General features: G+C 38.0%; 1 protein-coding gene across 1 annotated transcript in view; it reads left to right on the top strand.

The window, feature by feature from the left end:
* LOC137408146 (rootletin-like) overlaps nt 1-27,488 on the top strand; it is a 45,355-nt gene that overhangs the window by 2,296 nt on the left and 15,571 nt on the right. Inside the window, exons 3-24 of the mRNA XM_068094538.1 lie at nt 94-240; nt 4,672-4,863; nt 6,108-6,182; nt 6,763-6,879; nt 8,559-8,963; nt 9,823-9,929; nt 13,422-13,604; nt 14,045-14,179; nt 14,712-14,933; nt 15,569-15,820; nt 16,467-16,636; nt 18,158-18,306; nt 19,421-19,624; nt 21,277-21,453; nt 21,799-21,943; nt 22,821-22,990; nt 23,522-23,701; nt 23,868-24,007; nt 24,813-24,951; nt 25,335-25,428; nt 25,679-25,864; nt 26,736-26,980. Coding sequence (XP_067950639.1) covers nt 94-240; nt 4,672-4,863; nt 6,108-6,182; nt 6,763-6,879; nt 8,559-8,963; nt 9,823-9,929; nt 13,422-13,604; nt 14,045-14,179; nt 14,712-14,933; nt 15,569-15,820; nt 16,467-16,636; nt 18,158-18,306; nt 19,421-19,624; nt 21,277-21,453; nt 21,799-21,943; nt 22,821-22,990; nt 23,522-23,701; nt 23,868-24,007; nt 24,813-24,951; nt 25,335-25,428; nt 25,679-25,864; nt 26,736-26,980 — 3,834 coding nt within the window. The remainder of the gene's footprint in view (nt 1-93; nt 241-4,671; nt 4,864-6,107; nt 6,183-6,762; nt 6,880-8,558; nt 8,964-9,822; nt 9,930-13,421; nt 13,605-14,044; nt 14,180-14,711; nt 14,934-15,568; nt 15,821-16,466; nt 16,637-18,157; nt 18,307-19,420; nt 19,625-21,276; nt 21,454-21,798; nt 21,944-22,820; nt 22,991-23,521; nt 23,702-23,867; nt 24,008-24,812; nt 24,952-25,334; nt 25,429-25,678; nt 25,865-26,735; nt 26,981-27,488) is intronic.

The following is a 27,488-nucleotide window of genomic DNA, read 5'->3' as shown; positions in this document are numbered from 1 at the left end:
TTAGGCTTTCTAATTTTTTAATATAATATAATGAGATGCCAGGCGTTATACTTTCTTGTAGCTTAGAGTTTGATAGTAATTGCGTGTTTGCAGACCAGCATGACTTCACAGACAGTAAACTCTCTTATGGAGGAGAACAGAATGATGAACGCGGAAATGAATAGATTGGAGGATTTGCTGAGCCAAGCTCGTGCTGAGAGAGATGATATTGGCATCAAATATGGAGCAGTAAGCGAAAGGGTGAGTTGTATGCTTTTCAATTATCATGGCTATGAGCTGTAACATCGGACACTCTAATACCCTGGCTGTCTGGTGCGCTGTGAGAGATTGTCAAGTATAATAACTATGCACACAATTATTCTGAAAAGGGTACATGTGGTCGAGTGGCGCAGATGCTATGTACTTCTGGACTCGACTCTCATGTGGTGCAATCTTTTTTTCTAACGCTCTTAGAGTGGCTTCGGACAGACGGACAAGGATCTTATTATAGTAAATGTTTAAGCTTATAATGTAATACTATTGAAATTAAAAAATTCAAGAAGAAAATTTATTGAAGGAAGTTTACCTATTGCAGCTGAATGCGTAGAATTACTCAACTTTCACAGTGTGTCACTGCATTCCGATGGCCCCCAATCTATTAGTTTTTGTCTGGATCTTGTATTCAAATGAGCATCTAGCGGGTGTTATGGATTTCCTAGTTGTAGCTTTGAATATTGGTGCAAATTAGCAAGGCTCGCAAGATGGCGTGTTTGTGGTATGGGCATAAACCTAAAATCTACAAGATTTAGGCTGAAGCCCCTCTGGAATGCCCTAACTTGTGAGAGACATTAGCAAGCTGTCTTCACAGTTACACACTGTAAGCGGAGAGGTCATTGTGTACGACAGCGTAATCTGCTTTTATCAGTTCATACCATGAAGCTGTTATAATTAGTACTTTAATAACCTGTAATTCCTCAGGTAAGGAACTCAGGCTACTCTTGTAATTGTAAGAAATCTGGAGAGTTAGTGATTACTCATTAAGCAATTCGGGGTGAAAATTAGCGAGATTTGTCTCCCCTGATATGGTTTTGTAAATAGAGAAAGACATAAATATACAAACAGGTCAGTACAGATCGTAAGCATATAATTAGCTTTGAAGTAGCTTTAAACGATAAGAAAAGTTTCGATAACAAACAAGGAACGTTGGTGTACACATTAGGCTTATTAGTTGGTGATATCCGGTATCCGGTGTAACGCAATCCGCTGTGCATTCAGCCATTAAGTGAGTCATTACAAATGAAACTATAACTGTCTTTTATCAATAGCTGACTGCTCTCTTTATTCCTTCAAGTCATGTCAGATGTTAATCAAGACTCTGGAACTGGCTTCGGTGATCATCGATAACGTCTACCTCAGCACTATGTAATACATTGACAGTTGTGAGCATCTGTGGCCTGGTGATCTAGAATGTTTGACCTGTGAACAACAGGTTGGGGTTCCATTCCTGACAAAGGGACAGGAATGACATTTAAACTTAAATTGCTCTCTGCAACTGGGCATGTCTCCGGTTGTCGGGGTTCCTTTGCAACCGGACTCAGACATGCCCAGCCAAGATCACAGTCATTGTTTGTAGAACAATGCTCTAAAAACACGCACAGCCTCTGCTTGTAGTAAGTTTTGCAGACATCATCCTTCGAGGAATATGCTCACACAATTCCAGTTGAGTGTACGACTTCTTGGATTGTAACTTTTGGTGTGTTTTAGTGGAGACATCAAAATAAACATGTAATGTTTGTAATTTGCTCAGTTTCCTGTGCATAGATGGACCTTGGTTTGTTATGATTAGTGATAGTTGCTAGGACCACCGTAACTAGAAACTATTGTGGTTTGAGATTAAGCTTTCATGGTTGCTGGTTTGATTATCAGCGTTTAGCGTATGCACTCTCTGATTTCGTTATTTGATTGCTTTATGGAAAACTAGGAATATGTGATTACTGCCTTGTGCACTGGCTAGTGGCCTGCTGCCGAATTGCCGCTCCCTGTCGGCAGCTGTTCTTTGAGTTAGCTTCTTTAACCAATTGTAGCAGACAAACAGCTGCCACAATAGGCAGGCTTTGCCTCATGTTGCGAGAGAGCAGAACGGAGCTGCGTGAATGTGATGTCTTTGTTTTGTTGCTATGCTTGTTACCGCCTTTTCACTCAATTATTTACTATGAGCCATCGATTTACAATATGGATCCATTGCTGTCAAAGCAGCCTGTAGTATTGCACCTCTGGGTGCTGTATGACTGCTCCCTGGATGCTTGAGTTTCCTGAAATATTTCTGCATATCATAGTAGCTCCCAACAATTGGAATCAGCAATGGATTAATTGAATTACGGGCTATTCAAATGACTGGTCCCATGGCAAATTCATGCTTGTGTTCTTGAGGAATTGTTCTCTCTTTTTGTTTGTTGGATCGTTAGATAGATTTCTTACTCGTACGGGCATGCTATGAAGTGCAACTGTTACCTTGGCTATCTAAGCTTTAATTCTTGTGAACAAGTTATAAGTTGATCTTGTGATCTTGACCTAGCTTTTGAACTGAATTTGTAAGCCACGTAAAACGCAAGAGGATGAATCTCATCTTTGGAAGGCATTGGGCGTCAACTCACTGACCTTCCTCTGTCCAAGCAGATTGGTGCAACTAGGAAACTCTTCAAAACATGTAGTTGGTTCTCACAACCAGCACTTATAGCCAACTGTGCCGCTTAAAAGGGACCTTTAAAATGAGGACTCACGAGTTTATCTTGTAAACCAGGTTCACTCATGCATCTTCACTTCAGAAGTCGTCTGTAGAATTGTGTTCCACATGCAGTCAGTTATCTCCATCACACTTGCCAATTCATGACTGAAGAGTGTTTACAAATTTGTCAAGAAACACTATTTTTTGCAAATTTATAAAAATCATAATACTTTTTTATGAAGAAAATCATGATTTCAATCAATGATTTGAAACGTTTTAATTTTTTATGTCAACCATGGCTATGAGTTACTCATTTATACCATAATTGTCTGAAATTTTTCTACATTCTGCATTTTAGCTCTTCCGGAAAACAAACAGCAGCGCTTTTTGAAGGATCGAAAAATGTTTACATGCGAAAATGTTGGAATGACTAACAATTAGTCCTTAATGCGTGTTGAGTGTGAAGTATTCAATTTTGCTGGAGCCTGCTGCATATTGCATATACCTGGGCCATAGCTAGAAGCTAGGCACTCATTCAGTAAGATGCTAGGTGCTTCAGAGAGCATGCCGTTGTAGAGCTTTGTGTAGCATCAATGATAAAAGGGCAAATGGTTTACTGAAAGGTTAGCATACATGTATGTGATGGGTTTGTTAGGGCATCTCTGATAGGCCTGTTGACTAGGCTCGTTGCTATAGCAGCCGCTTGGTTTGAAGCTGATAGAGCGGTGTCAGCAATAATGGAAGCACCTGCCAAGGACTGTCTATAATAGGGTATGCCTGGCTGCGTAGAGTTGAATCAAAAGAATGAATATTTCATGTTCAAGCGGAAAGCTGCCCTGAAGTCGAGTTATAACGGCTCATTTAAATTGCAAGCACCTTGAATAGCTGCCTGAACGCCTATTCAAATTTGTTTTGTTTGCTGATTGCACTTGTTTGTATTAGATATGAAAGCATTTGATAAAGATTCGGTTTGGAAGTCTCCTTTGACTGCACTCTCTATAAGGTTTAGGGCTGGACGTGTGGTTTGTCACAATGCTTTAGTGAGAGATGGTACACACTTTGAGCTACGTAACAACTCTGTCATCATTTCGCTGTCTGTGATGCATCGTAGTCGGGATCACATTGCAGGATAGCGTTCCAATTCAAATATGAGTTATCGTACTTCAGCGGTAAGCTTTGAGACAGATTCAAATATACTACTGATAATAAGTTAAGTTTAATGGCTTTTTTATACTGGAGTGAGTTGGTTCTTTGTGGCGATAATTATGAATTAAGTATGACCTTTTGCATATCTTGATATCCAAGATATGATATGAGAGTTGTCAACTCTTTATGTTTACTATGTACAGTATGTTTTAATGACTGTTTTAGACCGAATTGACTGTATTACTTTCTAGTTTTAAAGATTAACTTTAATGTTCTGCATATCTTGAGATTAAATAAATGTGGGAGTCGTCAAGACATCAACCCTTTATGTTTAGTGAATACCGTATTCCAACAATCGTAAATCCTGCTGTTTAAAAAAAAGTAATTGTATGTTGTTAAGATCGTTAACTTTGAATAAAATAAAAACTTTAAACACATTCTTATTTTGTGTGGATTCTATGGAATCTGTGTTTTCAGTTGTATCCGTAGCTATGCTAACAATCACACTTGGAGTACCACAAAGATAACGTTCAAATCTTTAACTTAATACGATACCTTTGCAAGGTACAGAGGTCAAGGCTTTTCAAATAAGTCGAATTGCAGTTTTCTTTCTTTCTGTTTCATCTGCCATATTTCCAGTGTTCTGACGAGACTTCGTCAGCGTTTCTTAGTTTTGTCATTATCTAACCTTATTTGTGGGATATTTTCCCGAGCATATTTGGAGTTGCTTGTTCATAGCTGCCTACAGTTATGAATTGGCTTGCCAATTGTCACTTAGAATCGCTTGGTCTGTATTGTCACTTAGAATTTTGTCTACGCAGTTGGAGCAGGCACTGAAGTTGGCTGGTGGAGATCTGTCGGGGGAGGACCTCGGTACCCGTAATCTCGTGCAGCAAAATATCGAGCTACGGAAAAGGCTGGATGAAGAGCATGGTAACTACAAGAGAAAGTTGCAAGCTTATCAAGATGGACAGCAGAGACAGGCGTCCCTCGTCCAAAAGTTACAAGCCAAGGTACTCAGACTATAAAATTAATAGCTGTATTAGGAGTAAATACAACACATGATATTATTGGGGTAAAAGTTCTTCGACTCTGTGTCATTTGCTTTTTGTACTTTATAAATGTTAAAATACAACATTTGATCAGTCAGTCATACTTTCGGTCTTGTGCAAGGCGCCTAGGCAACTGTTCACAATGGTGTGGAAGAGATGTCATGAGTGGCCATGACAAAAAATGGCCAATTTTTTTGTCATGGCTGTTTACGTTTTTAAATTGTAACAATTTCTCTGATTTGCAGTAGCTTTTGTATAACACTGTACCGGTGTCTGTAAGCTTCCTTAGCTGTAGCTAGTTGTCATTTTCTTTGGGAAATCATAAACTCAGGCAAATATAGCTTGGCCAGATAGCAAGACAGTTGAGCTTCTGAAAAGACTATACGTACAGTCAAACCTCGGGTTTTAACCGTAATCCATTCCAAAATGCTGCTCGAAAAATGGCTTATTCGAACCTAAAAATGATTTTTTTTTCATTATAATTAACTTTAATTCATTTCAAGTCTAGAAAACAACTTTTTAAAACATTTAGCATAAAGCACTGTAGATACGCGTAATAGGAGGGCATATAGTATGTAAAATAAAGTGATTGTTTCATAAAAAACTATGCATAGACTAGATTGTGGAATGTACAGTACTGCTGTACCTGTAGCAACTCATATCCCGGACTCATTTACTCCGAGTATTGTGTACTGTATACCAAAAATATAAATTTTAAAATACACTGTTTTATTTTAATACCAAATATCCTATCTAAGATCCTGAAAAAACAAATATTTTCTATGTTTTATTATTTCCAACTTTATCATAAGCAAGTAGCGAAGCCTTCGCTAAGGCTAATATCTGAAGTGTTTCTAATGAAAGTGTACCTTAACATCTTCTAGCAAAGAAAGCAAACAAGCACAGAAGAACCATTTAATTTCTTCAATTGTTACCAAATTTAACATAGAAAATCTTATCTTGGTTGAAAGCCAGACTTTTGTTCAGCCTGAGGCAATAAAATAAGTCTTGAGTTTTCTGCTTAAAATCCATTTTGTTGAGAACAGAAGCATTTAAAACCTGAGTTGAAACTGTATTCTAGAGCTTAGGCTATTCTAGAGCTTAGACTATTCTAGAGCTTAGGCTATTGGTGGACGCGTAATGAAGCATCTGCCAGAAAATTGTATCTTTTCCTCCAAAACTACTTTGTATGTGTCATTACATAGGTTCTATCGTATAAGAAGAAGTGCGGGGAACTGGAACATACGATCAAACTGAAGGATGATCAGCTCAAAAGAGCGGTGAGTACTCATAATGCCAATCCTATCGCAAGAGCGATGAGCACTCACAATGCCAATTCTACCTGGTACAAACTATTGACCTTAGTCTATGGAATCTATTTAAAGCACATATTTTTACCCAGTTTTAATAGTGATTACAAACCAAGTCTGTGTACATGTAGCTACCGTAAAACCTCTAATTGAACGCCATGGTGCCCTATTTTTCAACCCCTCTCTATAGTGACGGTCAAATAGAGTTGGCGTTCAATTAAAGGGTAGCGCTCTATTTTTTAACCCTTCTTCCATAGTGGCGGTCAAATAGAGCTGGCATTCAAATAGAGGTGGCGGTCAACTGGAGGTGGCGGTCAAATAGAGGTGACGTTCAAATAGATGTTTTACAGTGAGTTACAAATGGCCAAATAGCTACAGTGCTTGACACAGGGTGGCGGGTTAACCTAAACTTGACAAAAATGAGTATTGAGCTAATGGTAGTAAGTGGTATAGTAATATCCTGGTAATATTAATACTAATAATAATAATACTAATAATATTAATAATAATACCAGTTATAACAGTCGCACATCTTGCTATATGATTGTAGATGAAGGATACCACGGACACTCTGCAGATGCGGCTGGAGACAACGGAGGCTAAACTTAGAGCCGTTGAGATGGATCACTCTATGGACATAGACACAGCTCTTGTGAAGCATGAGGAGGTAAAGTATTTGTGATAGTTTCAGATGGGTTTGAAGACAACTATATACTGCACTGTTCTGAACACTTTCATAAACTATAAGAACATACTAGACAGCACCATTTTTCGATTTGTCACTTATTCATAGGAGTTGTCTACTCATTTCTTGAGATTATAGTTTGATGCTCCAGTTATGACCCAAAAATGTTATTGTTAAATATTTGTTTTTATAGCTCGCCGAGGTCTTACTTTGTATTGATCTGTGCGCTGGGAGGTACATTGGCAGCTAAAGTGAGCCGTGGCTAATGCTCGCCGTTTGTTTTCAAAATGTACTTCTTGTGTCGGTGAACTCTGTTGGATGGACTTCCAGTCATAACAAATAATTCACAACAATACTTAGGCTGTAGATTGCATAGCAAAGTAGTTACTAAAATTGAAATGGATAAATATATTTAATACTGTATACGGTCCGTGGTGAACAGCTCATTAAATTATTTTGTGTTCTTTACTAGTAGTGAATCTTTACTAGTAGTGAATCTTTACTAGTAGTGAATCCCAGTGATATGTAGGATTTCTTACTTTTGCAATCAGATAGCCAGCAGGTGGGTCTTTAAGTGTCGGGTTCTCAGAATCCAGCTTCTTAAACATCATAACCTGGATTCTTAACCTTAAACATCTTAACGACTGCCTCTTAACCTGAGTGGTTTGATTAAACCACCCAGGTTAAGAACTACTGTTCTAGAAGATATTTTGTCATTGCTGTAGATTAACTGCAACATTTATCAAAAGTATCCTGCATGGATTCATGTTGTAGACACCTTTCAATGCTGCACATTGAGCTGTGTACTGCTTATATCTTGTACTGACTTATACTAGCAGTGATACAGGATTTATTGATATTCATTCAGATAGACTGTGGCCTTGTGGGTGGGTGTCTAAGTGGTTGGTTCACAGGAACCAGGTGGAGTTTTGAAACCAAATATTTTTAGCGATCATGGAAGGGGCATGGAACACAGGCTTCTTAAGTTTGCATTAAATCAGCCAAAATTGTGGAAGCAGTGTTTAGACAGACCAACAGACAGACTAGCTTGTAAAGTTAGGATTAACTCGGCCAAAATTGTGGAACCACACAGTGTTTAGACAGACTACCACACACACAATGAAAATTTTATTAAGATAGATTTCATTGTTGTTAAGTTTGTGTGATGTCTTCGTTCTGATATGCAGAGAAGGTAGAAAAAGCTAGTCAACTATTCATATTCGGTTCAGCAGATCATACACTGGATTTCCCTGAAGCGACATGTTGTTGATGAAGCAGTCATACAACAACGGATCGACATATGCAAACCGGTGTAACTTACCTCTCTCTCCTATCACAATCACTCAAGTTGTGGGAGATCTCTTTCCATTTTTCTAAAGCCAGTTTTTCTTTTTTACATTTTATTTTCGTTATTTTTCTGTTTTACTTCAATTAGTGAAGTTTTATTTCACTTATATAGTAGAACACACTTATATAGCGCACTACTGAAAATAATAGATAAAAACCAGCTTCTAGTTTTCCGTGCTCCAATTTGATTTCATGCTCAATTGAATTAAAAACATTCGCGTAAGAGATTATTGATATTTTGTGAGCTTCATCGCCGTTTTCAAATGTCATTTATCTCCATAGCCAGTAACCTACGATTGCTTTACACTTGACAGGAACAGCAGAGAGCCGCCTCTTTGGCTCACGTTAATTCCATGCTGAGAGAACAGCTTGACCAAGCTACGGCAGCCAATCAGAATCTGACAGCAGATATCCACAGGTTGACAAATGACTGGCAGCGGGCGCGCGAGGAGCTCGAAGCGAAGGAGGCTGAGTGGAGGGAAGAAGAGCAGTCATTCAATGAGTACTTTTCGGCCGAACACTCTCGGCTCCTCAACCTCTGGCGATCTGTCGTCGCCTTTCGACGACAGTTTACTGAGATGAAGTCTGCGACGGAAAGAGATCTGTCGCATGTGAGAGCTGATTTAAGCCGGGTGCATCGCAGCATGCACTCAGCCTGTCTCAATCTCAATGCTAACCAAAGGTCACAAGAGAACAGGTCTTCCATCCAGACGGACAAGGTATGCATACTGTGGGCGTGGTTCCTATTTGCATTGATAGTACTCCTCTTCTATAGGTTATATGTCATATATTAACTGAGCTATCTTGTGAGTATTATGTCAAGGTAACATTTGTGGTACTATTCAGTGCTAGTACACTGGTAGTCTAGTGTGCTGTGTGAGATCGTCAGGTACTCTGTGGGAGGTCGTCAGATGTGCTGTGTGAGGTCGTCAGGTGTGCTGTGTGAGGTCGTCAGGTGTGCTGTGGGAGGTTGTCAGGTGTGCTGTGTGAGGTCATCAGGTGTGCTGTGTGAGATCGTCAGGTGTGCTGTGTGAGGTCGTCAGGTGTGCTGTGGGAGGTTGTCAGGTGTGCTGTGGGAGGTCGTCAGGTGTGCTGTGGGAGGTCGTCAGGTGTGCTGATAAAGCGCAGAGGATAACTATATGCACAATTATTAAGAAATTCTAGATGGTGGGCGAGTGTTGGTCGATCAAGCTGAAAGCTGTTGAAGGTGTTGCAAGTTCGAATTCTGTTGAAAGTGATATTTTATCTCAACATCCAACCGCAGTTTTAGAATGAACAGACACGGCCTGTATTATAGTAAACATAGTCGTCTGGTTTTGTGTGCTTTATTCATTGTTTGATTTTGTCGAGTTTATTCTTTTCAGAATTTTAGGGATTGTTTTCTCTTTTTATTTATTCGAAACCTTTCTCTAAGATTGATAGCTCTTAAGTCAAGTATTTTTATCAAGTGCTATTTTAAAGTTTGTATTAAAATGCTCCAGCTGTGACAGTCATTAGCATGCAGTCTATGGCTGCTTCCAATGTAACTATGAACTTTTAGCACTGGCAGCTGTGTCTATGTACTTTTTATGCTGCCAGTACATGCAGGAGAAGTCAAGTCTTGATGAGTTGGTACGAGAGAAAACTAAAGCTTGTATTGATTTGCAAAGTCGACTTGATTCAACCACAGACGACTGCAATGCCAGGTGAGCAGTACTTAGGCACTTGTATGGACAAAAATCAGGTCAGAAATCAGGTAGTCACTAAAGACTTGCAGGTTTTTAATTGAGTTCATGTTATTTGTGGACATGCTCTGGTTACATTAAATATGGTTAATTAAAAATTCGAATATGGCATTTGGATTGCTTCATTTCCCATTAAGAATACAAACTGCACGATGCATGATGTGCTGGTGATGTGTAAACTTTCTTTTGAGTCTCTGCTAAGAATGTTTAACACTTTGAAGCCTGGTTCTGAGATAGTTAGGAGAATCGTTTTGTCATCTGATCTTACACCCAAGTAAACCCATCTGCGTGGTTTGTTTTCCGTACTTCGTGTTTACCTAGGATAATGCAATTTGGATGCTCTGAGCATATTACATTTTTAGTGTAATTCCAAAGTTTCAAGTCGATCGGACTGCTAGTTCTTGAGATATAATATAATACTGAGGGCAAACTCTAACCGATCGAGAAATGAAAAATGGCTGCTGACGGAACGTTAGTTTCTAATAACACACTGATTGAAGTTCTTAGTAATGATGGATTAAAAATAGACAAAGTTAGAAAGCTTCTTCTCAGCAACAAGAGTTTTACACTAATACTATTTGTTCTTCTATTCATAACAAATATACACACTCCATCAGACTCAGTGTACATAACAAATATACACACTCTATCAGACTCAGTGTACATAACAAATATACACACTCTATCAGATTCAGTGTACATAACAAATATACACTCTATCAGACTCAGTGTACATAACAAATATACACACTCTATCAGACTCAGTGTACATAACAAATATACACTCTCTATCAGACTCAGTGTACATAACAAATATACACTCTATCAGACTCAGTGTACATAACAAATATACACACTCTATCAGACTCAGTGTACATAACAAATATACACACTCTATCAGACTCAGTGTACATAACAAATATACACTCTATCAGACTCTGTGTACATAACAAATATACACACTCTATCAGACTCTGTGTACATAACAAATATACACACTCTATCAGACTCTGTGTACATAACAAATATACACACTCTATCAGACTCTGTGTACATAACAAATATACACACTCTATCAGACTCTGTGTACATAACAAATATACACACTCTATCAGACTCTGTGTACATAACAAATATACACACTCTATCAGACTCAGTGTACATAACAAATATACACACTCTATCAGACTCTGTGTACATAACAAATATACACACTCTATCAGACTCTGTGTACATAACAAATATACACACTCTATCAGACTCTGTGTACATAACAAATATACACACTCTATCAGACTCTGTGTACATAACAAATATACACACTCTATCAGACTCAGTGTACATAACAAATATACACACTCTATCAGACTCTGTGTACATAACAAATATACACACTCTATCAGACTCAGTGTACATAACAAATATACACACTCTATCAGACTCTGTGTACATAACAAATATACACACTCTATCAGACTCAGTGTACATAACAAATATACACACTCTATCAGACTCTGTGTACATAACAAATATACACTCTATCAGACTCTGTGTACATAACAAATATACACACTCTATCAGACTCTGTGTACATAACAAATATACACACTCTATCAGACTCAGTGTACATAACAAATATACACACTCTATCAGACTCTGTGTACATAACAAATATACACACTCTATCAGACTCAGTGTACATAACAAATATACACACTCTATCAGACTCTGTGTACATAACAAATATACACACTCTATCAGACTCAGTGTACATAACAAATATACACACTCTATCAGACTCTGTGTACATAACAAATATACACTCTATCAGACTCTGTGTACATAACAAATATACACTCTCTATCAGACTCAGTGTACATAACAAATATACACACTCTATCAGACTCAGTGTACATAACAAATATACACACTCTATCAGACTCTGTGTACATAACAAATATACACTCTATCAGACTCTGTGTACATAACAAATATACACTCTCTATCAGACTCTGTGTACATAACAAATATACACACTCTATCAGACTCGCTGTACTGCAGTCATTATGTTTCTTCAGTTAACTCTAAAATGTCACTTCTTTGAAAGAGTGTGATAACAAACTACTTACTCTGTTTGATTTCTGTTTTCTCATTTAGTTCTGCAAGCTCTGAGCTCTAATATGATGTTCTGTTCAAAGGGCATTGAGATATTCAAAGTGTTTTCACAGATGATGGAAAGTTATTAATACGGTCTTGGATCAGGGGACCTGCTTGTGTTTACAAAACTAGGCTTTAAAGTGTTAACTCTCTTTCTGCCGAACAGCTGATCACGCCTTTGGATACCAGAAGTTCGGTTTGTTTTTCTTAAGAGGACATAAGTTAAAACTTTTGTTGGAACTTTCTGACATAGTTAAAATTTATCTAATCTCAATGTACTAACATGGATGTCAAATAGTGTAACAATGACTTAGGGCAAGAACATATTTTACATTCTCGAGTATTTTATAAAAATGGCTTTAAAACATAAGTGCTTTTTGCCAGTAATTGGTACTTGAAATGTGCCTAAAATTTATTATGAACAATTGATCAGCAATTGTAAAATGCAACTGCCTTGTGATTGTAGCTGCTGGGGCCAGTGTTGATGTTAAAAAAGCCGTAGCTAATATTGAATTGGGTTACAGGAAACTAGGACATTCTTTTTTGAGAATGCTTATAAAAATGCAAAGAAGTCGATTAAATTCTCGAACATCCACTCCATATGTGCAAATCATGTTTTGGTTCAATGATAACAGCTTTTAGCCGAACCTTGACAGTTGACATAGGAATCAAGTTTCATTTTTTTTAGTTACTGAAACATGGTAGAATATTTCTTTACGTCAATAATGCGATTTTATAGGATAGAAGACATACGTCTCAAACATCATTGAACTTATTTGGTAGGGTTTTAGGGTTGGGTCAAAACGAATTTCACTTCCCAAGTTCGTCAAAAGACCACTCATTTTATTTGACTAAATACTGTTAGAGGGACGTACTAGAAGGTCATATATGTTCTGAACTGAACTTTATAAATATTTATGGACAATTTATTACAAGTCATTTCTGACTTTCAATGCATCATAGTTACAATCCAATGTTAAAAAATTAACATGACTTTCTTTGCACATTTTCTTGATTTCTACTTATGACAGAAGTCGTTTGTGGTCTTGTAACACTTACCAGTGATTCTGGTGACCATAGAGTTACCAACCATCACCAATTTATAGCATACTTATGCTAGAAGTAGTTTGTGGTCTTGTAACACTGACTAGTGATTCTGGTGACCATAGAGTTACCAACCATCACTAACTTATAGCGTACTTATGCCAGAAGTAGTTTGTGGTCTTGTAACACTGATCAGTGATTCTGGTGACCATAGAGTTACCAACCATCACTAACTTAAGCGTACTTTTACAGGATCAACGAGCTGACTGTGGCTAATGAAAAGATGAAGATACAGCTTGCTGAAAAGGAGAAATCCTTATCAACGCTACAGAGATCAGTGGCAGCACTGGAGCAGCAAGTGGCTGCCGATCAGACGGAGCATGAGACCTCTAGACAGCTGAGGGAGGAGACAGAAAACCTTCACACGTCACTCCGGTAGGTGACATGCATGGAAGTACTAGTGTGTCTGTCAATTCTGGTAGATGATTGTCAAGTTGCACTGGTGTCTATACTATGTAGTGGCCATTTTGCATATTCAAATGCATCCTACAGATGAACTTGCTCACAATTTTAATAGATTTTATCAGAAATATCGGTATTTTTCTATCGTTTGCGATTGTTTTTGATGTTTGAGGTGATCTGACTGTCAGGATGTGTCAAGATTGAAAACGACAAAACTTGATCGTGGTTAAAGTGCTCAGATTGTCGCTGTAGCTGGTGCCTATAACAGTGGTGTGTAAGAGATGGCTTTTAGAGGTGTTTGTAGGAGATGACTAAGTGAGGTCGTCCTTGTGATCCTTTATAATGAATGTCAACAGCAGTTATTTGAGGCAGATATACATAGTATGTCATGACTTTCGTTGTTCTCTTTCCAGAGACATAGCACAGGCCGTTATCAACGACGCAGATCATTCGAGATTAGACGATGATGTCCATGAGAGCATAAGCTATCGCACTGCTCGCTCTCCCAGTCCTGTGCAAAGATCTCCCCGACCAAGTTCTCGAGCCAGGTATGCTTTTAATTCTTCCTCAAGACTATGAAAAGATTATTTGAGTGACTTGAGTGGATGGATTGCACTTGTAACCAGTTTAGACATACTCGGTGATTCAATTGTCTGTTCAATTCAATGTTAAGGAGTGTACTAAAACACGTGAAAACAGTTTTTAAAAAGGATGCAGTCGAGCGAAGGTGGCGCAGGCCTACGTTTCTCATTTTTATTACCTTAACACCATGTTAAGTGGTTTCTGTCACCTCTGTTCTGGTGTCTCTTTTGTAACAAGCGGCTATAATTCATACTAGTACGATGAGATTGTCACGTGTAATCACTTTGTGCATAATTATTCTGTGATGCTGCACAGTGGTCTTGTGGCGCAGTGATATAGCGCTTGGTTTCGTATTTGAATATGCGGGTTTGATTCTTGTTTGAGAAAATCTTTTTTTAATGCTTCAAGCGTGGCTTTTTATTATAGTACAGGTTGCAGACAGCAGACTTATTCTAACATTTTTTGGGTAATTTTCAACTGTCATCTTATTTGCAACAGATCACCACTGAGGTCAAGGTCTCCAGCCTTTGCTGACTCAACATTTTCGGCTGTTCAAGCTGCGCTAAACAAGCGACAACTTCAGGTGAGTGAGCTGAGAGCGAGGCTCATATCGGCCCGTGAGACGAATGAGTGCCTGGGGAAAGAGCTCGGAGAGAAGGACGCAATGGTGCGACAATTAGAGACACGGCTTATGGACTACAAGGAACAGGTTGACTCCGCGTAAGTACCTTAAAAGTACCTGTTTTCTGTTGTATTTGGTTCATTTTAACTGGTACCTTTATTGCTTGCTGTCTTTTAGTCCTTTCCAGTACATCCTTTTGTTTGTTTTTCTACTAGCGCTTTTTTCATAGCTCTAGCTTTGTGGTAATCGTAGATGCGCGCTAAAGTGTTTTTGTGTGTTTTATTCTGAATGTAAACTAATAAATATTCACAAACATAAATATTTATTATGGATATAAATAAATTTTGGATAAATAATACTTAATAATTATTAATTAATAAATTGCAATAATAAATTATGATTAAATTATTAATATCATAAATATATTCATAAAATAATCATAAATAAATATTCATAAATGGTTGTCAATGAAATATGAATATATTACTTTTGCACCTGCAAGATTAGACGCTGCTTATCCCACTTTCATTTGGGTCGTCTAAATCAGTTAACTTGTAAGTAAATCATGGTTACTACCAAATATCGCTGTACTTCCTGTGTCAGGTACTTCGATAAAGTTCCAAGATGGAACAGTTGCCAAAATTTTAAACGAAACCCTTCGTTTGCATCCACTTGTATTTCAGTGTTTCAGCTTACCTCAGATTTCTTGTAAGCAACTTTTATTGTCTGGCAGCCGAAGGGAACAGGATGCAAGTGATCGAGATCGACAGAGGTACAAGAGTCAGCTGGATTTGACTGGCAGCGAGAAAGGTCAGCTGGAGCGACTGAGGCTGCAGCTAAATGAACAGATAGATGAACTGAACAGCGAGTGTGACAAGCTGAAACAGGCTAATTCAGAGCTGCAGCGACAGCGTGACAATCTGGAAGATGAGAAAGAAGATGTAAACATCGATAAGGAGAGGCAAATTAAGGAAAACCAGCGATGGTATGTTTTTCTCTTCAATGTTGACTATCGTTCCTTGGTTTGTAAAAAGAGTGTGTCACAATCTATATATATAAATCTAAGAGTTTGTTGGTCTGTCATCCAAATGTCCGGTTTTAGCGATAAAGTTATAGGAATGATAAACCGCTTAGTACTGGAATTGATCTCGAAAACACTGGTTTGCTGAGACGCGTACTATTCACTATGGCACGTGCCCACCTTGCCATACTAATTTGTGCCATACTAATAATTGTGCACTTACTTATTACACTCGCCAGTCTTTAATGCCGAGTGGTTAAAATACGCACTTTTCAGCTAGCACACTTGAACTATGAGAAGAAAATCCGTGCCCAGACTTTCCCCAAATGCTATAAATATAGGTAGATGTAGCGTAGACTTAGTTAAACTTGTGGCACATACAGAAATAAACAAATGTCTTCAGTTAAAAGTAGAAATGGTAAATGTTTTATATGTTGATTAAAAATTAATTTTCAAAAACTTTTTTACTAGTGCAACACCGGGCATTCAGCTAGTGTGTGTTTAGGAGTGTTTGGTATATCTTGACGTGATCTTTTATGCCACTGTTCAGATAGATCAGTGGTTTATCTGCTGCCATGAAAACATTATCTTGTTCTGTTGATTCATCTAGTCACAAGGTGATAGAGCAGATAGAGATGAGAAACTCAAAGCTGAGAGAGGAAATTGTCGATACTAAAGAACAGCTGAACAAGGCTCTCCTTGAGAAGGATTGCCTGCGACAAGAGCAGGGTGAAACTGCAGATGCTCTCTCTAAAGTTGAACTGCAGAATGCTGAATTAGGTACATGGTCTTTGAGTGGTGGAGTTGTACATTATATGTTGAATGAGTAGAAGCATTCTTCAGTTGCTTAGCAACAGGCCATTTGGTTTCTGATTGGTTGACTCTAGTTTTGGATGTAGAGCCATTCTACACAAAGCTAGGGATGTCGGAAAGATAGCCTTAAATCTAACCTTGGCTAGTTACATGCACATTACCTACTACGGTTTCTCTTCTCCCTTGGGCTAAAATGTTTGTGTTGGATACTTGTTTTTGTTTAAAGATGAACTCACATGTAATTTGAGTAGATTTTATCAGAAAGTATCGGCATTTTTCCAACATTTACGATAGTTTTTTTGTTTGAGGTTACCTGATTGCCAGGATGTTTCTAGATTAAAATCGACAAAATATAATCATGGTTAAAACGCTCAGAAGAAAAATATGTTCCAAAATGACGTCACTAGTCGCACGACTGCCTTTCTCTCTCATTTGTAACGCATTATTAAACGCTCAGATTCAAGCGAAGGCGCAATTGTGAATCTATATTTTCACTTCGGCAAAGAGACAGAGTAGAGGCTGTTACTTGAACGCATTAGCCGATATCAATAACTAGAGAGCTGTGCAATTAGTGATGTCATTTTGGCATGCATGTTTCTTCTGAGCTTTTTAACTGTGATCAAGTTTTATCGATCTTAGTCTTAAAACATCTTGGTAGTCACAGCATTACATCAAAAACTATCGCAAATGATAGAAAAATATCAATAATTTTTGATAAAATCTACTTAACCATTTCACTGCCATAGACGCATTTATGCGTTTTCTATAGTCCACTGCCATAGACGCATTTTTGCGAGTTTCCCAGTAATTGTGTGGTAACTCAATTTTATTATTCGTCGACAACATAACCCACATTCTTCAAGACGTTTATGAAATTGACAGTGTTGTCCGAAGATTTCTCTATAAAATTAGCCTAAAACAACGAAGCAATTTTAAACTTTTGTTTTAGAATTTTTAGTCTAAAAACGAACATTTTTTGTGTGAGTTCATTAAGTACCGCGCGCGAGTCATAAAACAGGTAATTAGTTATGTTGATGACATTATAGCCAATTCAGATTCAGATATTCGTGATTATACAGATAATTAAAGCAGCAGCACTGTCTCTGATAGTGGTGAAAGTAATGGTTTTGTAAGAGTAAGGAACATTGTGGAGGATCGTTTTAGCTTCGCATCGATCGTAGCTTCTCATTGCTTTATCATCGCACAAAGTATAGTTCCATTGAATCTTTGCATAGCAATGTTGGTTAAGATGTTGGCAACATAAAATATGTAACAAAAATGTTCTAGATAGAGATTGAAATTGAAAAAATACTGTATACATGTCATGAAACAATATCGGCAATTTTCGGTGAAATGGCTGGCACTAGGCCGGTAGCCAAATTTGTACATGGTTGGCAGTGACAGGGTTAAGTTTTGTGTAAGCTCATCTTTAAAATATCTTTGCTCCAAGTTTCCAAGATGGCTGTTCAGATTTGGAAAATTTTTTAGAGGTGGAGATCAACGCGTTGAGGTCTGAAGAGGCCGCGCTGAGAGATTCCCTGCTTAAGATGCAGGCACTAAATGAGGGTCTCGCACAAGACAAGGTCGAGCTGAGTAAGATTGTAATGCAGTTGGAGGAGGGCAACTCCGCCCTAGAGGTCGGTCACCTACTTCAACTTGTCTGCTTAAGTAGATGTATTTTTAGGTTGTTTCGAGAATCGTATTTCCGTTATACAGTAAATCCTCGTATATAATCCATATCTGTGAACCTATAATTTTCTTTAATAGTTTGGGGTGCGGTTTATACACACAGTCTAAAAATTGTAACTGTAAACTTCTCACTACGGTCGGGGTTAAGGTTCTGTCACATGAGAAACTTAATGTTACATATAATGAAAAGATATACATGTAGATATAGCTCATATATAAATGAGTTATATAAAATATTAATGCATTAAATAAGATTTTTTTGTAATAATCATTTTATTTATAATTTGATAATCATAATACAGTTTGAATTAACTGTGGAAATGCGCAAACGCTAAAAAATGAAAAAATTCTTTACTTCTACTCACTTAATGAAGTCATCAGTCGGGTCACTCTCACTTGACATCTCCAGTATTTGATTCCATTCGTTGAATTGCTTTTCATTGATGTCAAAATCTGCAGTAGCATTTTGGCTGGTTGTTTCCAAAGCTACATTCACAACTTTCAATTTAAATGCGGGGTCGTATTTTGACTTTTTCGATGGCATGGATTAAAAATATGCTCGCTGATTTGGCACATGTTTTTGGGGTTTTTAATTCATAAATAAGTTTTTAATATATTTGAAAATTTAGTACAAAAGTAAAATTTAAAATGTTATAAAATAACTATTTTTGAATTGAAATTTATTACTAAAATAGGAGCCGTGTTCGTCCGTTTGTCCAAAGGCACGCTAGGAGCTTTAGGAAAAAAGATTTACAACACACAGGAATTGAACTTCTATATCCAAATTTCCAATCAAGCGCACTACCAACTGCCCCACTGAATCACCTTGCAGTGTCATGGAATAATTATGCACATAGTTATTACACATGACATGTTTTCACCGTGCACGAGTACTAAAGTTAGTTAGTACTAACTAGCTTTAGTACAGTTTTATTTATACTGTTAGTATAAATAAAACTAACACAAAAATTGGTTTAGAGATGTATACTCTGATCACTGATCAATAGAGCTTTGCCAGCCATCTCTAATGTCATTTATAGTTTACTGGACACTGTCTTTCAGGCTGATAGACACGCTGTTGAGAACGACAAGGAAGGTATCAGAGAAGAACTTCTGAGGGTAGAACAAGAAAAGATGGAACTCGAGACAGAGAAGGCGGGGCTTAACACAACCATAGAGATAGCTGAAGGAAACATAGAACAGCTCAAGACTGAGATTCAGTACCTGAGCAAGGAGAAGGCTGATGTGACAGATAGTCTCAACGCTGTAAGTTTTCCTACATGGAAACCTTGAAGATGAACTTGAATGAAACTAGTAGATTTTATCGGAAAGTATCGGTATTTTTCTATCATCTACGATTGTTTTTGATGTTTAAGATTAGATTACTTTCAAAATTAAAATCAACAAAATGTGATCACGGTTTAAACACTCAGAAGGAATGTACATGCGATATATATATCCAAAATACCAGGTCTGATCAATAAGTTCCCGGAATTGTGTTATCATGACTAGTAGTCTATGTCGGAGTTACTTTTTCATGGTTGCAAACGAAAGAACAACTCCTAAGTTTGTACAAAAAGTTTTAGGCCAAAATTCGTAGTCGTTGCTAAGCAATATTAATTGAATCACGGACTAGTGTGGATCTTCCGGCGAATTTTTCAAAATGGCCGATCAAAACGAACAACGTGTCTGTATAAAATTTTGTGCCAAACTCGGTAAATCACCATCAGATACCCTTCAAATGTTGCATACAGCCTTCGGGAATGAGTCCCTAAAGAAAACACAAGTCTATGAATGGCACAAACGGTTTAGAGAAGGAAGAGAAGAGGTTGAAGACGATAAACGCTGTGGAGCTCCAACATCACGAAGGACTGTCACTGCTATTGACACTGTAAAGGCTATAGTCAACGCTGATCGCCGTGTTACTATACGAGAAATAAGCCAACAAACTTGGCTTTCTTTTGGTACCATTCATAAAATATTAAAAGATGATCTTAACATGCATAGGGTAGCTGCAAAGTTTGTTCCACGTTTGCTGAATGATGATCAAAAGCAGAGAAGAACTGACATTTGTAGCGAACTTAAGACAGCAGTACTGCATGATCCCGACTTCCTAATAACTGTTATAACAGCTGATGAAAGCTGGGTGTATGGGTACGTCCCTGAAACCAAAATGCAGAGTTCACAGTGGAAGTCACCTGAGTCTCCTAGACCAAAGAAGGCGAGGATGTCACGGTCAGCGATCAAAACGCTTCTGGTTGTTTTCTTTGACATTGATGGAATAGTACACAAAGAATTCTTACCTCCAGGAACTACTGTTAATCAGTATGTTTACAGAGATATCTTAAGGCGTTTGAAAGAAAGTATCAGGCGCAAAAGACCAGCTTTAGCGAAGCCAGGTGGTTGAAGGTTACATCATGATAACGCCCCAGCACACACATCTTTGACTGTGAATGAATTCTGTGCCAAACACTCCATCTTTATTGTGCCTCATCCCCCGTACTCACCAGACCTTGCTTCCTGTACTTCTGGTTGTTTCCAAAGTTAAAATTTTCCCTTAAAGGTGAACGATTTGAAGACATCGAATCAATTAAAAGAAATACAACTTCGGAGTTGCGGGCCCTGAAGAAAGCGGACTTCTGTCACTGCTTTGAGCAATGGCAGCGGCGTAGGACTAAGTGTATAGACTCTCAAGGAATGTATTTTGAAGGAGACTAATTTAGTTTGTTTGTAAAACTATCTATATTGCAACAATACAGCCATTCCTGGAACTTGTTGATCAGACCTCGTATATTACTAAAATATGAATATATTAATTTCAGTAGTCTGCTGCCACTTTGGCATACCATGTCTCGTATGATCTCCCTGATTTCATCCCACTATGTGACTATAGCTCCTTTATTGCTTGTAATTCACAGTCCATCAGGCAGAAGAACTCGTTGGCAGAAGAGTTGGTGAACTCACGACGAGACGTCGATAAGACGAATGACACTTGTATTAGGATAGCAAAGGAGAAGGAGCTGCTGACCAAGGAGAAGGCTCAGCTTATTGTAGACCTGACAGCCAGTGAAAGGGAAAACAGGATACAGTCTGAGGTGTGTACAATGACAGCTCTCTTTTTTATCTGAAGTTGTCTGCTCGTCGAGGATTATTGACCTATTGGACAACTAGTGTCATGTATTTTCTTAGTTTGAGTATCTGCTGTAAAATAGGAGACAGTCGCTCACTATGGAAGTTGGTTTGACTTGTCGCTTCATTTTACGGGTGTTGGCAATGTTTAGGATCAATCATCTCAATTAAACCAATTTTAGTTTCTAAATAAATTATTATTCTTTTAGACATTCTGTGGTTTGGAAGCTGTTTCCTTTTGACAGAATATAACTTTGTAAGCAAATGAAAATCAATTTTTTCCCGCTCAAATATTAGGATTCTGTGTGCAGATAATCGGTGGACTGAGGAGTGACAAAGATGCTCTTGAGACGGCCTTGTATGAGCAACAACAGGTAAACAGCAACCTTGAGACAAGAAAGGAACAGCTGGAGGGCGAGAATCAGGAGCTCATTGTCAACAAGAGGTCTTTACAGAGTAAGTATCTGGAGCTAGTAGGGGAGTTTAAACATATGGTATAGTAGGGGGGATCAGATAGCGATCCTTAACAATGCTTAGCTCAAGTTAACCATTGTTTAAACAAACAAAATTAACTTTTGATCCTATATTTGAATGAGCCAATTTTTCTGGTTAAATTTTTACCACAGGAGCTCAATCTTATTTGGGGTATGTAATGGTGCATACTTGATGAAGTATTCCAGGTTGTATCATTTATCGTTCTGCTGTATAGGTGATGCTGAATTTTTTAGTAGTCACATGCGTAATACAGTCCACTGTTAGGTTTTTCTCTAGCGGATGTTATACGAATAGTTCACTGTTCACCTTTTGCAGCTTTTGTACTTTGTGGAGTAAAAAATATTCTTTAAAAAAATAAAAAGAAACAAAAAATAGAGAAAAAATTACACAAAATGCATAAATCGCTCTTATACTCTGGCCCAGTGAGATCTCTCCATGAGCATGATTGTGCTGGCAGCCGTCGAAGTTCACTATTTTCCTGTTACGTCTTGGGAAGTGTAAAAGTGCACAGAACATCTGGAACACCCTTGACTCTTTAAATCGTCTAAGAAAAAGAGGAGAATACGTACGATTAACGAAAAATGACTTCATTGGATCTGAGTTAATTAGTTTTTATATCATAGATTTTCACTTATCCTTGTAGTTGTCCGTCCTGACCTGACAGCAAAAAGTGAAGAATTACTGTATAATAAATTATGTAACTTTGAACTTGCGGTTGAGCAGTGCATCTAGTTAAAAACTGAAAAGAAAGACTCTGTTGAAGCTACGTCTGTGAAATGAGGCTCAGTAATTGTTCAGAGGTCAAGGACAACACCTACATACGAATTACTTTTTGCAGATGAAATCTCATCACTGAGGTCAAACTTGCAGTCCGAGGCTGAGAAGTTTGAGAAGAACCGAGACGGTCTCAACTCGCGTCTGCAGACAGTGGAGAGCGAATTGCAGTTGGCTTTGCAGAATGAAAAGGCAGCACACGAAGAAGATGTCGAGCGGCTCACTCGCGAAAAGGTTCATTTTTAGTTGAGCAAAATCTACATAGAGGTCAAAGTGTTAGTGTATAGGTTATTCCTGGTTTGTTACATTTCATATTTCATTTTCTGTTGAAAAGTTTATAATCTTGGAATCTTGGAAAACATTAAGTTGTGCACAACAATCACAGCTACTGGATATTGGACACGTGATTGATGAGTTCTATAAAATGTGCACGGAAAAATTTTACCCTTTTTGTAATAGTTTTATTATATATATAGTATATAAATATTATATATATAATATATATATTATATATATTAATATATATATAATATATATATATTATTAATATTATATAATATATATTAATATTATATATTTAATATTAATATATTATTATATAATATATATTATATATATGTTAATATATATAATATATTATTATATTATATATATTATTATAAATATAATTCCTCTCATCTTCCAAAGGGAAAGACGAGCTACTATAACATGCTGAGACATTCATTCACTCATTGAATAATGCTCACTGTTGTCTGCGACTTGTAGGAGAATCAGCGAGCAGAAATGGAGGCAGCACGAGAGCAGCTCATCAAAGGTAATACGAGTGATAAAGAGGAGATGATTGAAAGGTTTGAACAGGAGAAAGCGGAGCTGGAACAGGAGTTGTCTACTACTCAGAGGGATCGAGATAACAGTCTCATGTTTGCAGAGAATGAAAAGCAGCAGGTAGATAGATATAGATATGTATATGATGGGTAACACGCTTCAAGGCTGGTCCAACATCTGAAGATTCAGATTGCCTGAGTTCGTCCCTCTATTCTATGTCATTATATTTCGCTTACCTTCCCACAGGCTTTCTAAAAGCCACTAAATGAATTGTGTTGCATGGCAGGCTCTGTCACTACTTGAGCAAGAGAAGAGTGCGGTAGCTGAGAAGTTGGCCAATACACAGCGTGACCTACATAACACAGAGCTTGACCTAGATAGAGCTCATATGGAGGCAGCAACAAGGGCAGAACAGGATAAATCCAAGTACGTGTCAGTGGATTATGTTGATTTATAGCAGTGGCCATATTGAATACTGTTGTGTGTGTCTCATTTGCATCATTCCTTTTCATGTTTGGCAAACAATCAAGCAGAGAGTAGTGTATATGTGAACGAATGACCTCATTTATTATGAACACAGGTCTAGTAGCTACCTGCATGATTACATAAAGGATATCTGTGTGGTGCAGTCAGTAACTGTCAACTTAATTGGTCTTTGTGAATGTATTTAAAGATGAACTTGCACATAATGTTAGTAGATTTATCAGAAAGTATCAGTGTTTTTCTATTATTTATAATTGTTTTTGATGTTTGAGGTGATCTGATTGCCAGGATGTTTCAAGATTAAAATCGACAAATTTTGATCGCGGTTAAAATGCTCAGGAGAGAATACGGGCGAAATGACATAGCTAGTTGCTATCGTATGCGTTCAAGTTGCAGCATTATGTGTCTCTATTCTGTCAGTCTCTTTGCGACTATAGATGTCATAATCGCACTTTTGCTTGATTTGAGCATCACGCTCAAGTTTTGTCGATCTTACTCTTGGAACATCCTTGCAATCGAATCACCTTGAACATAAAAAACCATCACAAATGATAGAAAAATACCGATACTTTTGATAAACTCTACTAAAATTTTGTGCACATTTATCTTTAACCATACTTGTAGACTCAGTGTGTAGTTTTAGATAAAATCTACTTACAGCAGTATGTCTATGGTTGGCTCTAGGCTGCATTCGTGACTAATATAATCAGATTATGTTAGTAGTATTACTAGGTTGTCTCTCTTACAGCATCGCGAGTCTCGAAACTGATATGAAGAAGTTCCGAAACCATTTTGAGGAGACGAGCGAGAACCACGCCAAGGAGGTGAGCAACCTCAACCGACAGATGATGGAGCTGGGTCGACAGAAGGAGGCTGCCCTCCGAGAGGTCGGTACTAGGGTATCCTATGAAGTGTCAATCTAATTGGTTCTACACGATTTGTCCCAGCGTTGCTCTAAACTCTAAAACGTTGAGGGAAAACAATTGATTCGCAGCATTTATAAATTAATTTTAGGTTCATATTGAAGTTTGCCTAACTAATATGTAAAGCTTAATTTAGGATTACTTGTAGTATGCTGAGAGTGCTGCAAGTAGTGGATGTAGTGACCAGTGCTAGCTGAGTTTTACAAGTGAACTATGACCTCTTATACGGGGTCATCAGTTCTCGTCCCCTTGACTGTTTAGGGATCATTCTACTGGCCGTATCATCCACGTCACACGTGTGGGCTGAAAGACACTCGTTTTACTATGCGTTTGGCTCTTTTTTGCAGGTGGCTGAGTTGAAGGTGCAACTAAAGATGGCAGAGGAAACTCGAGACAGCATCAGAAGAGATCTGATAGAGGCCAACAGAAAGATTCGAGAAGGTACCTCACTCGACTTTTCTGGAACAGTTTCTTTTACACCGACATTAATGCTTTTTCTGGATATATTTCAGTTTTTCTATGTCATTCCCTGTATAGTTCCGTATGTCACACATTGCAATCGTTGTCTCAGTTCATGCAGGCGTGTTTGAATTTGTCTGTTTATATTAACCACCTGCAGGACCTGTCACAATTAACTGTCGTAATTTGTCTCGAGCGTCTACGTGTGTAAATGTCGCCTGTGCAATTGCAGCTGACGAGAATACAGAGCTGCAGACCAAGCATATATTTGACTTGAAACGTAATTTGAATGACGAAATACGAGAGAAAGAGACGGTTTGCAAGACGGCGAGTGAACTAAGGAATAAGGTCAAGGCCACTGAGGCTGAGAAGGTTGACCTCAGCCGCAGCATTCAGGAGCTGAGACAAAGAGTATCCAGTGAGTTGGATGCAGCTGTTAAGATGACTTTTGATAGCAAGGATGTGGGATGCCTGACCTTTTGTTTATTACATAAATTACTGGCATCAAGGCTTGATAAAGTTATTTGTAACATCTGGTCAACACACAGTTTGTGTATAGTTTGTATAACACACAGTCCGTAAATACGTTCACTCTATATATTCCCATGTGTGACTATTTACATCACTTCATGTATTCCCATACATGGTAGTTACACCATTTTATCTATTCCCATATGTGCATCACTCTATGTATTCCCATGTGTGACTAGTTACATCACTCTATGTATTTCCATATGTGCATTACTCTATGTATTCCCATGTGTGACTATTTACATCACTTCATGTGTTCCCATACATAGGTAGTTACACCATTCTATGTATTCCCATATGTGCATCACTCTATGTATTATCATGTGTGACTAGTTACACCATTCTATGTATTCCCATATGTGCATCACTCTATGTATTCTCATGTGTGACTAGTTACATCACTCTATGTATTCCCATATGTGCATTACTCTATGTATTCCCATGTGTGACTATTTACATCACTTCATGTATTCCCGTACATAGGTAGTTACACCATTCTATGTATTCCCATATGTGCATCACTCTATGTATTTGCATACAGGACTATTTGCACTGCTCTATGTGTTCTTATATGTCTATGTACATCACTCTATGCATTTCCATTTACACTACTCTATGAGTTCTCTTACGTAGGCTCTTCACACCAGTCAATCTGTATAGGTACTCATTTTGGAGCGAAGTTGTCCAAGTAAGTGAAATACATTCATAGGGAGTCGCCTTCTCATCAGCTGGTAAACTTATTCTAATTTGTTATATAGTAATGGAGGAGCAGAAACTAGGCATACAGAAAGAGTCGAGTGAACTACGCAACACTTTACGGGAGGTAGAGAAAGCCCGCCTTGATGCTCGAAGGGAACTTCAGGAACTGAGGCGCCAGATTAAGATGCTCGATGGCGAGAAGACCAAGTTGTATTCAGAGGTGAACGAGCTGCAGAGCCGGGTGGCAAGAGATGAGGAAAGGGAGGAAGGAAGTCGCAAGGAGAACTTTGGACTCAAGCAAAAGGTAAGTTTATCGACAGCTTAACCTGCTGCCCCCAACTCATTGTATAACCAAGTCTATCGAGCTCCCCTAACTCATTGTATAACCAAGTCTATCGAGTTCCCCCAACTTATTGTATAACCAAATCTATCGAGCTCCCCCAACTCATTGTTAAGTGTTTCGGCATTATTTTCTGCGGTCATCACTGTCTCGTCGTGTGTGCTCTATTTATCATGTATCCTAGTATCCTTGCAGTCTAGTGCTCTGTGAGAAATTATCAGGTGTATCAATCAAACAGAGAATATGTATATGCTCAGTTATTCTGAAATGTCGAAAGGGTGTTGGTGTAAGAAGCTGGTTTTCGTGAGTTCGAATCTCGTTGAATGCAATCTTTTTTGTAACCTTTGACCATGGCTTCAGGTGGATGGATATATAGACCCTGCTCTTGTTATAGTAGAAGTTGTCATAAACATGCATATTATAACAAGAGTGTTAAAATATGTTAACTTATACTTATCTGGAGGGAATATGT

Source organism: Watersipora subatra, chromosome 11 (genome assembly GCF_963576615.1).
Source record: "Watersipora subatra chromosome 11, tzWatSuba1.1, whole genome shotgun sequence".
In the NCBI taxonomy this organism is placed as follows: Eukaryota; Metazoa; Bryozoa; class Gymnolaemata; order Cheilostomatida; family Watersiporidae; genus Watersipora; species Watersipora subatra.
This window is presented reverse-complemented; position numbering and strand designations above follow the sequence as displayed.